This window comes from Toxotes jaculatrix, chromosome 10 (assembly GCF_017976425.1).
Source record: "Toxotes jaculatrix isolate fToxJac2 chromosome 10, fToxJac2.pri, whole genome shotgun sequence".
Classification (NCBI taxonomy): Eukaryota; Metazoa; Chordata; class Actinopteri; family Toxotidae; genus Toxotes; species Toxotes jaculatrix.
Window position 1 is genome coordinate 23852090 of NC_054403.1, and position 16030 is coordinate 23868119.

Consider the following 16030-nt stretch of genomic DNA (forward strand, 5'->3'; position numbering starts at 1 on the left):
GTCTCTAAACACAGACACCAAGAATACAAACTGACATCCTGGATTACTGTCAGACCTACAATACAAAGCCAGCGCCAACAGTGAAATAAAATGTGCTGACAATCTGAGCCACTGCCAAAAAAAAAAAAGTATAAATATTATGAGAAAGAAAATTAGGATGAAATCATCTGAAATTTAGGGAACATCTTGGAAACAGTTAAAAAGTGTTGATGCTTCATGATGTGAAATTAAAGTAATTAGCATTGTGTTAGATTCAACTACAAATCCCACTATGTATCTATTTACGTATCTATCTGTGTAATTATATATGTACTTATGTGTCTACTTATACTTGCACCTGCATATTCATGGACCTTTCTACCGATCTAGAAATAATTATTCAGAGTGACAACAGTTAGTTCTTACATTGATGTCTTCCAGGTTCAAGGAGTTCAGATATTGATGGTTTCTTTTCCACAATATAGGAGGCCTCCGTTCCCCTGTGATGGCACAAGTCAACACAGCGCTCTGGCCAACTGTTACTGTGGTGATGGTCACTTTCTGGTCATCTGGAAGGGTGAGCAGGTACACATCTGTTGACGAGAGGAAATAAATTAGCGTTGGAGAGCAGACTGACTCAAATTGAACTGCCGTATAAAGTTGCAACAATCTCAGTTATTTGTAATACAAAGCGAGTCCGCCCATACTTTGTATTGGAAATTTGATGGACTTCTCTTTCATGTAACAGCTCATAATTCAGAGGAATAAACCCACTCATATACTTCACATTGCAAGAATTCCTGTTTTGCTCACATTTCTCTCTTAATGAAGCCTGAAAACAAGAATACAAAATACAAAATACAAGAGTGTCTCAATTAGCTGCCGTTGTGCTGTGGAGGCAGATGTTTGTTTAGTTAAAGATGCACTGAGGCAGCACAATTACTGCAATTTTTAAAGTAATGGGAAGGAATTAAGTTTAATGTTCTGTAAATACTCTTCATAATTTATGTGATGATACAATAATGGAAGTTCTATTTTCTCTGTTGGTCTCTCTGAGTATCCACTACTATGTACCTCGTTTTTTAGCTAACAGAACAGAACAGACACTTCTGGGGAGCAGCAGTGCTGCTGGTCTGCTGACTGCTGAAATCTCATCTGAAGCACTGCTTTGTAACTGTAAGTTGGAATATTTTTAACATGCTCAGTGTTCTGAGAGTTTAAAACAAGCTAGGCTCTCCACGCTGTTGTAAAAGCCCAGGAGTGCATCCTTTCTGATGAAAGTAACACGGAAAAAAAAAAAAAAAAAAACCTGCGCTGCCAGGAGAGAGTTCCCCACGGATACACACTCCTAGACCTCGATCAGAGTCAGTGCTTTGCTTGCTTCAGTATTCCTGCAATACCTCGAAGTTTTTCAAGCATGTTTTTGGTGATAGTGAGGTGCGGTTGTATTAATTTTTACCACGTTCTAAGCAAATACTGACAGAGAAAAAAAAGCCAGAGTTCAGTGCTGGGAGGTCAGCATGGCTACGGTTTATTAAAGCCTTTTGTGTGTCCAGTATTTTGATGAGACAATGAGTACAATGTACACTCGTCCATTCTTTGGTGGTATTATGTAATGTGGCCTGTGAGAGAATGCTTTTTAATCTTTCTCTTGGGTAATGAGCAACGGAGCAAAAGGAAACAGACTCAATTTGTTCTGCTCCTAAGGGCATGAAATACAAAACCTAATGAAAGAGCAGGTCCAGCAGACAGTGTTCACTTGCCACAGCCAAGAGAATGAGGATGAGAGCACCTTCAATTACAGCGTGACTCCAGTAGCCCCATACCAATGGCTCTTGAATGCTTTTTTTAACCTTCTCACTCATTTTCTGCGTATGGTCCACTTGTTGCGTCTTTGAACTGTGAACTTGGCTCACCCATTAGATCCAGGCCAATCAGACTGGAGCCGTGAGACAACTCATACTTCTTTTCAGTGGTAAGATCTGAGTTAAGACTTCTAATCTCTCATTTGGCCCTGTGAGACCCTGCTTAAGCCCAGGCAAATCACTACCAGGATTACATCAAAATTAGAGGATTAATAACAGCCGTTTCTTCTGGGTGGAGTATGACTCTAAGTTTAGGTGATTATACTGTTAGCGAAGAGTTGGTCTAACTCTGTGGTAATTTGTGAGAATCTAGCTTGGCTTGGTGCTTTGTTGTGTTAAAAAAATAAATAAATAAATCCAGGAGCTTAACTGTTTGTTTCAAATTGATTATTTAACAGTGAAAAACAAAATCAATAATACAGAAACATCCCTGTTAAAATCTATTTATGAAAACTCAATTAGCAGCACAGACACTGTACTTAAGGGCGGTGCATAATCAGCAGCTCATTTACATTTTGTAATTTTCACTTCACTTTCACATTTTTCTCTTCACAATCCATTAATAGAAGCATTACTGTAAACCGTGGTGATCAATTTGCTCCTCTTGCAGGAAACATAGCTTTTGGGGGCATGGGGGCCTAAAATCTAGATGAAATCTGTTATAAAATACCTTATTATACCATATTTCTGTTATTGTCTATACCCAGAAGGTCATTTCACAGGAAAAGCTTATTGTAGTGAAATACAGTAGAGAGCTGTTTCTGCTTAACTTTGCTTACTGCTTTGTGGACAAAATAACAGAAACATCTTTCAGTATGAAACGTAATTCCATGTTAACCTCACAAGTTACCAGAGAGTTGAGCCAACCGCTCTGTGACAGAGTTGACAAAGATTGAACATCACCAGTTCCATGAAGCTGGGGTATATTGCCAACTTATTGCATCAGATTGTATTATATATTACAGGTGTTCTTACTGCAGTGTCCACTTCCATGTATATTGCAAAATCAAGTTGGAGCAAACCTTGAGATAAGAACTTTGAAATAAAATGTTTCATTATTATTATGCATACCAAATCATCTCATACATACACATGAAGAAATGAGAAGGCAGCTTTCAAACATCCATTAATGAGACAATCAGTCTTTCATTTCTAAAAAAGCAAACATGAGTTATTCATTCATTAGTCAGTCTCTTTCACTGGGTGATGATAAAATGTCTTGTGGTCTGCACAGATGGAAATTCCTCTGGTAATGAACATAACCCGTCACTTGTATTGATCTAGAAAAGGAAGGGTTTAAATGGTAATGAAAGGCAATAACCAACTTCATACCGCGCCTGAAACGCTTCCCCTGTGGACAGCAGAGAGTGACAGAAGTCATTTGAAGGAACACGTTTGATCAGTTAAGAGCTGTTTGTATGTAATAAAGACATGACAACAGCAGTCAGCAGGGGTGATATGAGAGCCGTCATGGGAACAAAAAATAGAAATGACTGAAGGGAAATGAAAAATGATGGAGAACAAAAACCTTCTGGCTTTACAAGGCCTCATTAAAAGTGTATTTCATCCACTGAGTTTGAAGTGGTGCAACTTCAGTTCTGTCCAAGTTCAGCACAATGTTTAAAAAAGTTTTCACAACAAAGTAGTTGTTTCAGGGCACACAGCCATGCTGCTGGCTTTAGCTGTGATTTTAAAGCGGTAACACACTCATCCTTAACGCCTCAGCAAAGTGAATCTGCAGCAGAGAGTGACAACACATCGCCCTTCACGTCGCCACCCTACTTGTCAAATATTAAACTCTGGTGGATATTTCTGGCAGGATGGAACAAATTGAAACTTCAGAGCTAAAGCTCAAACTGTCCTAAACTGTGGTGAGCTAGTGCTCCTTCCACAGAAGGATGAACTAAACAGGATCAGACCTTTTGACTCTGTTGTTTCTTTGGGATAACATAACAGACTCACTGGGATGGCAAATGTCAACAGACAACAAATACAGTTTATTATAGCTTGAGTTATATTTTCATAGCACTGGCTATGAGTTCAATGGGGTTAAAGTAGCACTATACTCAAAGTAACAGCTGTGATCTTGGAAAATGGAAGTATTGCAAAATAAAAAAGGGCTCAGCAGGGCAACAAACAAGTTGTAAACAGGCAGACAGCTTTTCCAGATAAAGTCCCACTTTATTTTGGTGAGTGAACTCCCTGGTAATGTCTCTGATAGCCGCTCATCACCCAAGAAAACTGTAAGCGCACAAAACTTAAGCACGTACAGTAGGTTAAATCTGAACCAGGAAGTCGGTCTTAAAACTGAAATGGACGCTTCCAGTGGAGAGTTTGGGTGTTTGGATGTTACTCTTCTTCTTCTCTTTCAAATAAATGTCTGCTATTAGATTCATGTTTATTGGCCCGGGTTTATTGTTTCCAGGCTTTTGAAGTTTAAAAATGTCAAAATCTTTATATCTTGCACCGACATGCAAATCTGGTGCTGTTCAGTGCAGATTTAAAGGGGATAGTTAAATGCTGTGGGAAAGTGCTGGCCTTGGTGTAAATCAACTAAATCAACAATAATCTCAAAAAATATATGATGACCAAAAAAACGCATAAATATAGAAATAGGAAGAACAACACAGCAGGGAAAGTAAAACACAGCCCCGATGCAGAAAGTGAAGAATTAAGGAAAATGGATCTTCCATCAGTCACGCATCCTCCTCCTCACCTGACACTGATAACACTGTAGCCAGCAGATCAACACACCATGCAGCCACTTGTGCTCTCCATGGTGTTGAGGTGGTGGTGGTGGTGGTGGTGGGTGGATACACTGACAAAAATTTTCTTCAATAATGTCCTCCCTAACCGTTCAATTACAGTCCCCTTGTATCTTAATGCTTTTGGAATACGCTGCAAGCAACAAACTCGATTTGTCGCTGATCCCTGGGGGGATAGAAATGTGTGAAGTTATAGGGAGAATTTAAAGAAGAAAGTGGGCGACAGACGGCCAGGCAGGCTACATCATAGCTTTAGCTGTTAGATAGAGAAAAGAGGGGAGGGAAGAAGGAAGTGAGGGCTAGAATCCGACCTGAATGAGAAACTCCTCAGAGAGACGGGAGTCTGGGCTGCTGGAGCTGACTCAAACACTCTGAGTCCAGCACCTCCTCTGTGAGAGATTTATCAGAGGTGGAAGTGGCCTTGGCTCCTCTTTTTGGTCTGATTTGAGGCCTGAGGGACTCAGCCTCCAGGGAAGGATCAACCTTCACCGTCCAACCTGTAATTAGTGATTAACGGTGAAGTCCAGACTTTTGATTTACTCTGCTCTGCCCCCAGAATGGGATGTTGGTCAGTGCCACGGCGAGAGGTAAATCACCTATTGCACTGGAGGCAACAAGCTTGTCAGGGAAAATAGCCTGGGCCTACAGGACGTTGCGAGGGGCCAGCTGCATGAAGACAAATTGCACCAAGGTTGCTCAGCCAACCCCCTTCCTCCATCCTCTATCATGCTCCGCCGCTCTCTTTCTCAAACACATGCTCACTTGCTCTGTCTCTCTTCACCAAGTCTTTCATTCCTCTAACACACTCCCTCTCTCTCCGTCTCGATGATGTTCAATATTACTAAGGCTGAATGGTTGTGTACCCCCAACTGCTTTGAGTTTGACATTTTGAAGTGAAGATAAAAGTATTTTCCCTGATGCGGAGTATTCATAGCCGATATGCAAAGACTCAAAAGGGAAAAAAACACCCCAAAAACAGAATACAAATCCATGTGAACACACTCTGATCTTGGTTGAGTTGATTTGTGTAAACTCTCTCCCAAAGCAAAAAGAGCGGAGTCTCTGTTTTTGATACAACATATGAGAGACTCAGTGGACTTTGTGAAAGCTGAAGTTCACATATTCCCTTTATTTTCCCAAGGAAAATGCTTATTTTTGCTTTTTATGTTGAACTGCTGCCACTAGTCACACTACTAATCAAAGCACCTCCGTGTACAATGAGAAAGCAATAACAAAACACTGCTCAGGTGATTTGAAAGGTTGTCAGGGAGAGATCATACCCTGCTGAGTGAGGAAACTCGAGGGGGGATCGCACATGGAAGCATGTTTAACATAACCAAGATTATTGTTTTGTTTTGTTTTGAACAAGAAAAGTAGTTCACTGAATATTGTCAGCTCCCGTGTGAAACAAAAAGCAGACCATACAGACAAAAAAATGACACCTCCACCTACAACAAACACCCAGCATTCCAAAACAATCTATTATGTAAAATAAAAACACCTTTGTCCAAAGAGAGGCTGTAGCCGATGGAGAATATATACAGTTTCTTCTTAGTACTCATGGAGATCTCTCACCAAACCAACAAGGTTTTTCCTCACCATATATTTGTAGAAATATTTATTGCAGCAATATATAGCACATTAAAATGTATATCTTACACAGGCTACATATAAAATTGTTTTCGTAGATCATTTTGGGATTATTTCAGTTGCATATGTTCTCCAAATTCTAAGTGGAGCTGTTACATTTGTTTGCATATCGCCTGCTTTTCTTTCACACAATGTTTGTCTGAGACAAACAAGGCCTAAAAGCGTGACACTGCCTGTTTAACTTTCTTTAGCTTGCAATTGTGGATTACTTCAGGTTCCCCTTTGTAAACATACTGTTGTTAAAGTAAAATAGAGAGTTTTGTTTTTTGAAAAACGCCTTCATAAGACCATTTGGTTTTTGTAATCAAAGCACTATTCGTGTGTACTATGTGTTTTGTTGCTTGTGCTAAATAAACTAAAAAAAAACTCAACACTGAGAAACAAGGCAGAGAAATATAAAACAGATGTAAACGTTGGAGGCTTGTTATCTCAACATCACACACTTGCAATTATGATCTTCTGAGCATCTTTGAAGGTAGTAACTCCAGTCAACATTGTCTGAGACAGTTATACTCTACATCTGCACAAGTGAATTCATCAGTGTAAATAAATTTATGTTCGTTATGTGAAAACTCTGGAGCTCAACTTTAGGTCAAAGAACTTTGGCATCATTCTGAGGGTAGAAATAACTTTGATGTTGAATCTGAGCTTTTCCGCTCAAATGAGATTATTTTAAAATGCTACGAACAGACCCAGTTCAAGGGAAATACTCCAGGCACAGCTGCAGTGACCAGTCTCTTAGTATCCATCAGCATCTCCAGTCACATCTTTCTGCACTTTTTTAAGCCAGAATAAATAACTGTTTCCACAGCATTACTGCTGTAACAGGCTTAAAAATGCACAAATTACTTGTATTAGGTAAAGGAAGAGAGGATAATTATTATCTGCTTCCTCTCTCCTCCCACAAACATTACAAATATCAAGATGACGGTAAAATATTAACAAGTGGCCTTAGTGAGTGCATTACCTCTGGCTGATCAGCCTCGTGTCTGTTTCCTAAGCAGCTGTGGGTAGAGCTCCTGAGGGACGGACAGCATTAGTATGCAACTGAACCTAAGAGCGGCTCTAATTGGACTAATTTTATCACAGCAACCTTGTGGAAAACAACTAAAGAAACTTCCCCTATATTACTGCAATGAGAAAATCATAGAGCATTTTAGCTTTCGCATTTATTTTTATTGAGGGTTCAGTGCTGAGTGATGGCTGTTCCTTCACTATTCTAAGGTACATCAGAATTCTGTTTAAATGTTTGTGTGTGCAGTATATTTAGCGCCTGCATCAATCAGCTCTACCTGTTGGAAATGTCGGAAGCTTACATCCAGCTGTCTGTGTGTTCTTCTAGTTTTACACCAGCACCAGCCTCACAGCACACTTGAGAAGCTGCACGACTGCAAATGGTGTATGCCAACACCTTCAGCTGGTTGACAGGAGATGTTAAATGCTGAGAGAAGAGGATGGATGCAGCAATCTGTTTACACATAACTGCTAAACAATCCTGACAGCCAGAAAAGCACACTGAACCTCTCTCAGGTCAGAGGGCATAAAATATATTTTGAAAGAAGGTTTCTCCATAGTGAGAATTTAAACCAGACCCGTCAGCAGCGTGTGAGCGCTACTGAAGCAGTTATTCATTGAATCCAAGAAGACTGCGACCTCTAACTGTGTCACTGCCCTCAGAACCAGCTGAAGGACAGTCACTTAACAAACTGTCTTTACCAGGCTGAGTGACATCACAAATTCAAAGGAAAAACATATGTTTTCAGATAAGCTCCATCAGAAGTATACAAAAAGCAAACAGCAGTGTTTGATCAGGATTCATCTATTTCATCTCTCTCGCCCACCACTGCTGCATATGGCTATAGTGGAACCAAAGACCAATCATACTCTAACTTGAGGAGGGAAGGGAAGTTTAAAACATATGGAAAGTAATATTGGAACTTGTGTTATCTGAACAGCTCATCCTATGGAGATTATGCTTAAAATGTGCCAGCAGAAGAAGAATAAGATTTGGGGCTTGCACAGTGACGCACTTCTCTTGGGAGTGGATGTGGATTGTTGGAAAAACTGCTGGTGTGCAATGTCTTTTATTCAGAGTTATTGTTCTGTCACACCATTTTTAATTCTGGCAGTTATATTTTTATCATGCTCTTTGAGATGTAACACTTAAAGTTTTGTTGAAGCTCCTAAAAATGAAAAAAAAAAAAAAAAAATTACATGACTTATTTTGTGGATAAAGCCTTTTTCTGCTGCACACTGGTGCTTAAAGCAACTGGATATATGAGTTTCCCTCTCGTTTTCACTGACAACAATGACAGTGTACCGTACACATAACTGCTTATTATCAGTGACCAGTCAAGGACAGGAATGAACTCTACCCAATGCTAAGTGTCTAGTTTGTTTGATCCATTGTTGAGACTTTCTGCTGTCACTTGTTTTTAGTAAAGTATCTGGTGTCTTCTGCTAAGACATACCTTAAAACTTTAATATCAACATAATATCAATATTTAGTAAAACTTCCAGAATAATCAATTTTTATCCTAATCTGTGCTGCAGAATTGTGAAGTGATTCAGTGTATACAAAATAAATGAGGAACTTATAGGTGAACCTCTAATTGACTTTAATAAATGGTAATGGAACAATCGTTTCTATTCTAAACAAAAACAAAGCTTTGTTGTCAGTAAATATATAATTGTTTAAAATACACAGTGCCTTCCCTTTGTCACCCAGTTCAAGAGGAAAGAACAATCCTCCCTTGTGAAGTGCTGAGAAAATTGGCCCTTGTGCTTCACTTGAGGATCACTTAGAATTTAAAAAAAAAAAAAAAAGTAATTCAACTTCTTTTAAATCTCTCTAATACATTCTGGAGATAGAAAAGTCACGTTAGAAAATGAACCATGAATTATGAAACCATTTTAACACCATTTCTCGCAGCCTGTGAATGGAATGCTCAGCAGGGGTTCTGACAAGTAAAAGCCTGAGTATCCATTAATTGTCGCTATGCCATGGGTGCCGAATACCAGCAAACCTGCCCTAATGGAAGGAGCCCTCCCTGAAGGAGGCCTGGCTGCTGGTATGGACGTCCAATTATAATCTTCACAGAAGTAGAAAGTGTAAGTCAACTAATTTTCGAGCTTGGCAAAGTTTCTGCAAACGTAGGGATTACACCAGGCTTGGAAATACACGAGATTAAAGCTGTCTTGCATTTAAACAAAAGCAAATGAGGAAAAGGGAGGTGGCATAAAATGAAACAAAAAGGAGACAAACAAGTGTAAAAGAGAAAATGTAAAAAGAACATCACAACTACACAGCCACAACTGATATGCTCCCCCGAGCAAAACTAATTGAAAAAAAAATAAAAAATACTGATATGTCCATTTGCTTAGACTGTTATTTGCATATTAGCATTATTAGCTCAAAGTTCATTCTTGGCCTTGAAAACAACAGTTAAGAAAACAATTTCATCACAGTATCTATTTTGTTATGACATGTTGGATTATAAACAAACACAGACAAAAAGTAATTCCCTGACAAATGGGCAAACACCATCCGCTGATGAGAATCGTGCCATGATTAAAACCTTCAGAACACGTAATACATGAACCTTGCGGTGGTATTAATTTCTCACCGTAACCAGGACGTTTTAGTTGCCTTAATTTCGGTATAAGCTGGCTATAAACCATGTCTGCGCTTTTTACTTGGAGCGTCAAAGCATTGAACCTGTGTACTGCCTGTCTGTGCAGTGATGGGCCACTTCCATTTTTGCCCTTAAGTCACAGTACAAATGCCCTTGTGAGTGGCCTAGGGACCTGTCCAATTGGCCCAAATGCCCTCCTTGTAACCTCAGGACATAAAAGAAAAATAACTCTCATTTTTAGTCCGCCAGAGATTCCCCTTCTCTCTAAGCTTTCCACTTTAAGTGTCAGTGCATGTGGTGGTGGTAATTCAGAAAACACTAATATGGGATGTTTTAGAACCCACTGGTGGAGCAGCCTCTTATGTAATTTAAGCTACCAAAGCATAACCATGTTGTCACTGGCATATATTGTGTGAATTAAGTATTAAAAAATACAGAATTAACATATTGCAGGTGTGATAAATATGAACACCAGCAGATAAGGTGGTTGTGAACTTAGAGACAGTGGAGGGTCATCTCTGATATTAACATACAGTACAGATACTGGTGTTGCCCTTAATAAAAAACAATGTCAGTTCTCACCTTGAACTCAAGCAATCTGTGAGAGCCACATCAACATTACAAATATGATGGATCACATTACAGTCCATCTTAGTTTCCCACCAGTCCCTTAGGAGTCTAACAGGTACTTCAAGGCTTCTAGCCTCAGCAGAAATCAAAGAGCTGTATCTCCTGGCTGGGTGTTCTGTCAGGTGGTGTCAGGGTTCAGATCAATATCTTGGCACCCAGGAACAACAAGCAGGGGTGAGATACATCCCACAGTGCAGCACAAACAGCATTACTACTCCACTTGACAGAAAAGTACGATTAAGGTCATTACTGTGAATCAGCGAAATAATGTGTATAGAATGAATAAACTTTACATCCAAAAACACCTGGAGAGCACTGGGGACAAGCTAAAATGAGGGTAGCTATATAATCATAACAGTGGTCATATCAGTGGAGTACATAGAATAGGACAGCTTCTGTTACTGCTGTTGCCAGAGTGTTTACATGCAGACACAAAGAGGAATGAGGCCTTTTGCATGCGTTGTGCACTGCAGGTCTGCTGTGTATGGACCTAAGAGGAGGTTTTGTTGGGGATGAGCTTTAATGCCAACAAACTAGCCTGAGGGAGCATTCAGACCGAGGATTCTTTCCAAGCACTTGCACATTCATTTTCATTGTTGTCTGTGAGGCAGCACGTCTAGGAGCCTGGAGAATGCATTTAGTAGGTGTACCCAAACTAATAACATTTAAACTGTGTGGTGCACAGGCAGAGCACCCTTGTGATTGTCCAGCCAACTTCAAAGGGCTTAAAAAGCACATTGGCACAAGGATGCAGTCACAGTCTGCTTCACGTGAAGCAGCTTTTCAAATGCTATCCAACTTGGCTAATGTTAAGCTAGCTATTAGATACCGTCCATTGCTTCCCCTGCCTGGGTATGGTAGCTGAAATCAAATATGCTCACTGGCAGGTCAAACATCAGGTGTACTATGTTCCAGACTCCCGTTTTACATTCAGGTTTAGATATTACTCATGGCAAACTGTGAGCATGACCTTTTCCTAAGTTTATTTGCCAGTGATCACAGATGTTGACTGGTCTGCTGCAGATGACAGACCTCCCTCTCAGCACCGACTGCACAAAAGTGATTTCAGCTATCTTGTTTTAGCAGAGTGCACAGCTCCAGAGGCATTGATGAAAGGATTGGATGCAGCATCAATGCAGAATTGCTGCAGGTTAACACATATAGAAGCACAACCATGATGGATATATATGCACATCACAGAGTAACATCTACCTGTTTCAATGCAATAATTATAGCTGAGCTATAGTGACTGACTGGGGGCGCAGCATAAAGTATAACTACTGTACTTCATTTACCAATGTTTATAGTGGCGTTTGCAGAGTATATAGTGGAGCTGCTGTAGGTATTGTATATATTTGAGTGAAATATATTTAAGGTTGCTGCTGTGGCTTTTGTACTGTAATACTGTAGGTTTCCTCAAATATTTCCCGTATAGAGTGACAGGAGGTCTTGCTACTGCATACAGTTGATGTTAGCGTCTGTCGATGTCTGCCAGACGATGCCCCAATGTATTGTGACACACCTAGCACAAGTTAATGACACTTTATGATAGATGACACCTTATCTGTTTACCCATGATGCACTGGGCCATTATTCACCAAATTATTCAACGATGACAAGGGGCTGACTATCAGTAGCGTGGCAGACATCATTCATATCTGTAACATCATCTAATTAAAAGACATCACTTCTGCCAGACAGTTTCCTTACTGCAAGCTGAAGCAAATTGATTCTCAACCCCCTATGCAAAGGGGGAATGAATAATGCATGGACATTAAAGCCTTATCTTCTGTCCTGACAAACAATGTTGCCACGCTTTGAATATTCCACAAAGGTGTGCAAAGGGTCCTTATTAGAAGAGTCAGACAGGTGCCGTTTTCATGGGGAGTCATTCTGAATTTACTGCTGTTCGTTTCCAAGCTGCGCCATAACTCTGGACACACTGGATCAACGGATTTATTTTATGATGGAGCTCAGTTTACGACAGCGCTTAAAGTATTTGCATAGATTTTAGTAGCTGCCACTCACAGATTATGTCAGCAATGAACTGAAAAACTGTAGTTTTGCAAAGCATTTTTGCCTTAGGCACTGGACCATGGTCCATAAGACCAAATAATTCCAAGCATTCTGTGCCATGTTGCTTCACTGAATTGATTGTCTCCTGGCTACATCTGCAACCTACGAGCCAGCGTAATGCATGTTCAAGGCTGTGACTCAAGCCATTACTGGAGATGCCTGTAATTGCATTTTGTAAACAGCTGTGCACACCCTTCCAGTCAGATTAAAAAAAATAAAAAAACATAATAAAAAAGTCATAGCGCTAACTGTGTGATATGTTACATGGTTGTTTTATACCTGTATGTGGAAGAACACCAACAGTAATAAAACAGATTAGCCATGCTCAGTAAATCTGACCCACTAGTGCTTTTAGTCGATTCAATAACACCATAAAAAGTAATGCATTTCCAATTAGATTTTATTTCCTAATGTGAATCTTATAGATGATGTTAGATGATTATGGTGTAGCGGGAAGGTACATCATTGCAGCACTAATATAGTGGTGACATTGGTGATTATGAAGGGTTTAAATTGGAGATCTTCTGAGGGACTGAAAGCTGACCCAGGACCTGAGTCAGAGCTGATCCAAATTCTACTCTCGTCTAACCAGGTAGGGTCTCATTTTACTACCACATTATTGGTCTATGTCCAATACGAGTGGATCCTAAAGGGCCTGAGCGTACACGGTATCAGCTCTGATCATGTGATCTGATCTCTCTATCGCTCAGTTTACAGCTATAGAATGTTTTTCTGTTGGGAAAGGAGGTGGAAATTTAACTGTTAATCACTGATATAAATTGGTCCTTGAAGCCTACAAGCAAATAATGCCTACAAACAAAAATTCTGTACGTTCATCTTTAGGACACTATTATAATTACATTTCTGCTCTTTTCCACCACGACTGTGGTGGAAAATAATTGACAGATCATCATCACCCCTGGGTCAGGCCTGGATGTTCTCAGTCCCTCCAATCGAGTCTCTCTTTGATCTATCTGAAAATGAATTTGTGCACTTCAGGTTTAGGTAATATTTGCAGCGGTCAGTTTCAGATCGGGTCCCTAGTTTAAATTCCATGTTGGTGAGAATCTATCTTGCTGAGTTAGATGCTGAATCCCTGTATGATATGTATCTTCAAAGTAACAGTCCTTCAACTTACTTATATACCGACTTCCCTGAAGGGAGCACATGAACATATGCACATTGAATTAAATGGCTCCCCATTATGTGCCACATCTGCTGGTACTCCTGAATCACTGACAGCTGACACTTTAGTCTGTAGCTCAGTGCAGCTTTCATACACTTTCTGATGAGTTTTTTTTTTGTTTTGCTAGTCCAGTCCAGTTTTACCATCTACTTACTTTTTTCTTAAGACCACATCACAGGTGATAATGTTTGAAAAAAAGATTTTAAGGCACCTTTTCCTTTGTGTTATCTCCCTTGGTTTAGATGAATAGAGTTCTGTTGAAATTAGGTGCATTGAAATGTTCAATACAGCTGTTAGTCTCTAAAGGAGGTGAATTTGTGACCTTATCATTGGCCTTTCTTTCTCAGCATGCCTCACAGGCATACTGAGGGCCTATCTTTAAAGCACCTAAGCATTTAACAAAGTGAAGAAGGTTTAACGTGAATAAAGTGCAGAAGACAACCGCCAAGAACTACAATGACCTCCAAGTATGTAAAACACTCATCTAAATTCAGTATTGGGTGAACAGAGATGAAATCGCTTCAAGCGCTCTAGTAGAGTGCATGAAAATCTTGACTCAAACAGCGCTGTTGACAAAGACAAGAAACACATCTTCAGCCATACTAAGCACCGAACTCCTTAACTGAAATTGTTACTTTTTTGTTTGTTTTTTAATCAAATAAATAAATAAATTTTCATTTTTATATGAATAATAATAATATAGAAGCAATCCCCAGTCAAGAGTATTAATTAAATGGCTTAGGCAATGTGTCATCTATATATTTCGACGGCAATTAATTGTTGCTGAATAACAACATTAAGTGGCGCAGAAGGACGAAGAATGGGAAAGAAGCAGTAAAAGAGAAGAATGAAACAGGCTGAGAGAAACTCTTTCACAGAAGGAGAGATTTCCTCGCATAAAACATCCCATTTCTGTGTGAGCAGTTAAGCTGGAAGATCTGAAAACTGAAGAGGAAGTAGTTGGAGTTAGAGCAACTCAACTCTTCAAGGAAACATAGCTCTCCCCGGATTGGCTGAGGTCCCTTTCTTTTCGTGATTTGCCAGAAGGGGTTTGCTCCCACACATTTACGTATTATGTGGAGATTAACAGACAAGATGTGACTCTTTCACTATGCCATTTGCTCTTGTGACTTTTTTTATTGTCTGTTCTAAGAAATGCTTTAAATACAAAAAGCTGATGAGATGAAGGTTGATTATGAATTCTCTCCCACTGCTAAATGTGTCAAGCCAGCCAAATGTCAGAGGATATTCTGTCAGAGGATATTGAGCTGACTGAAAATGTCAGACAGCAAAGAACCATGAAAGAGAGCATGAGGAGGAAACAAAGGGAGGAAACTGGAGCACAATTATTGGTGTGACTCACATACGGCAGAGCACCTGTCATCATTATGTTTCCTAATTAGGGGGGGGGGGTTTGGTCTGAACTCCAGTTGTGACCTGCTTCCTTTGGCACCAACTCTAATTTATCCTTTACCCATCTATCCCAGTGTATCAAACATCTGAAGACCAAAAATATAGTTGGCAACAATCTTAAGTTCAAAGTGAGTAAACCTCTGGCAAGATATCAGACGCTATTCCAAGTTTATCATCACTGTAACTCTGAAACATGGCCCATGTTTCAAAGGAAATGCAACTCAGATGTTAAGAACAAATTAGTTACTCCTCGGATTTCAAAGTAAAACGCAATTAAAATTTAATTAGACAACCTTTTTCTTTTTTGAAGCCCATACGGGTTATATACGTTTTGGGAGAGTACAAGGAAGAGAAGCATAGGTATCAACAGCATGTAAGCTTTAAAATAAATGTATGTTAATTAATTATGTTTCCAAAAGATTCCTCCTGTGTTTTTTTAGCTTGAACAGACTTCTGTTGTTTTTATGGTTTTAAGTTTCCTTTTCTGCTGCCGGTCGATTGTGATTATTACTTGAATATCCAGGTGAATTATGATTAACTGGTGAAAAATGATGCAGACACCCCTGTCTTAATGTTTATGCACTAAGATGATGTGAACAATCAGCTTCAAGACATGTAATAAAACACATCAGGAGATATTAGAAAGCATTAACTGAGATTGTGTGGATAAGAAATTCAGTCCTCTCACATCTAATCCATGTTTTCTCTGATGTAAATGGAAAATGTGGGCGTGAAAATATCACATGCGGCTCCCATCACTCTTTTTCAGGGACAGTGTGAAGTCCTTTTTACAATAGTTTATTTTCAAAACTTGGAATAGGTTTTTCTTAT

The 16030-nt window shown here is 39.6% G+C and overlaps 1 protein-coding gene across 1 annotated transcript in view; it reads right to left on the reverse strand.

Moving 5' to 3' along the window:
- fstl5 (follistatin-like 5) overlaps positions 1-16030 on the reverse strand; it is a 124319-nt gene that overhangs the window by 48911 nt on the left and 59378 nt on the right. The window contains exon 8 of the mRNA XM_041047709.1: positions 406-572. Within this exon, the coding sequence (XP_040903643.1) occupies positions 406-572 (167 nt within the window). The remainder of the gene's footprint in view (positions 1-405; positions 573-16030) is intronic.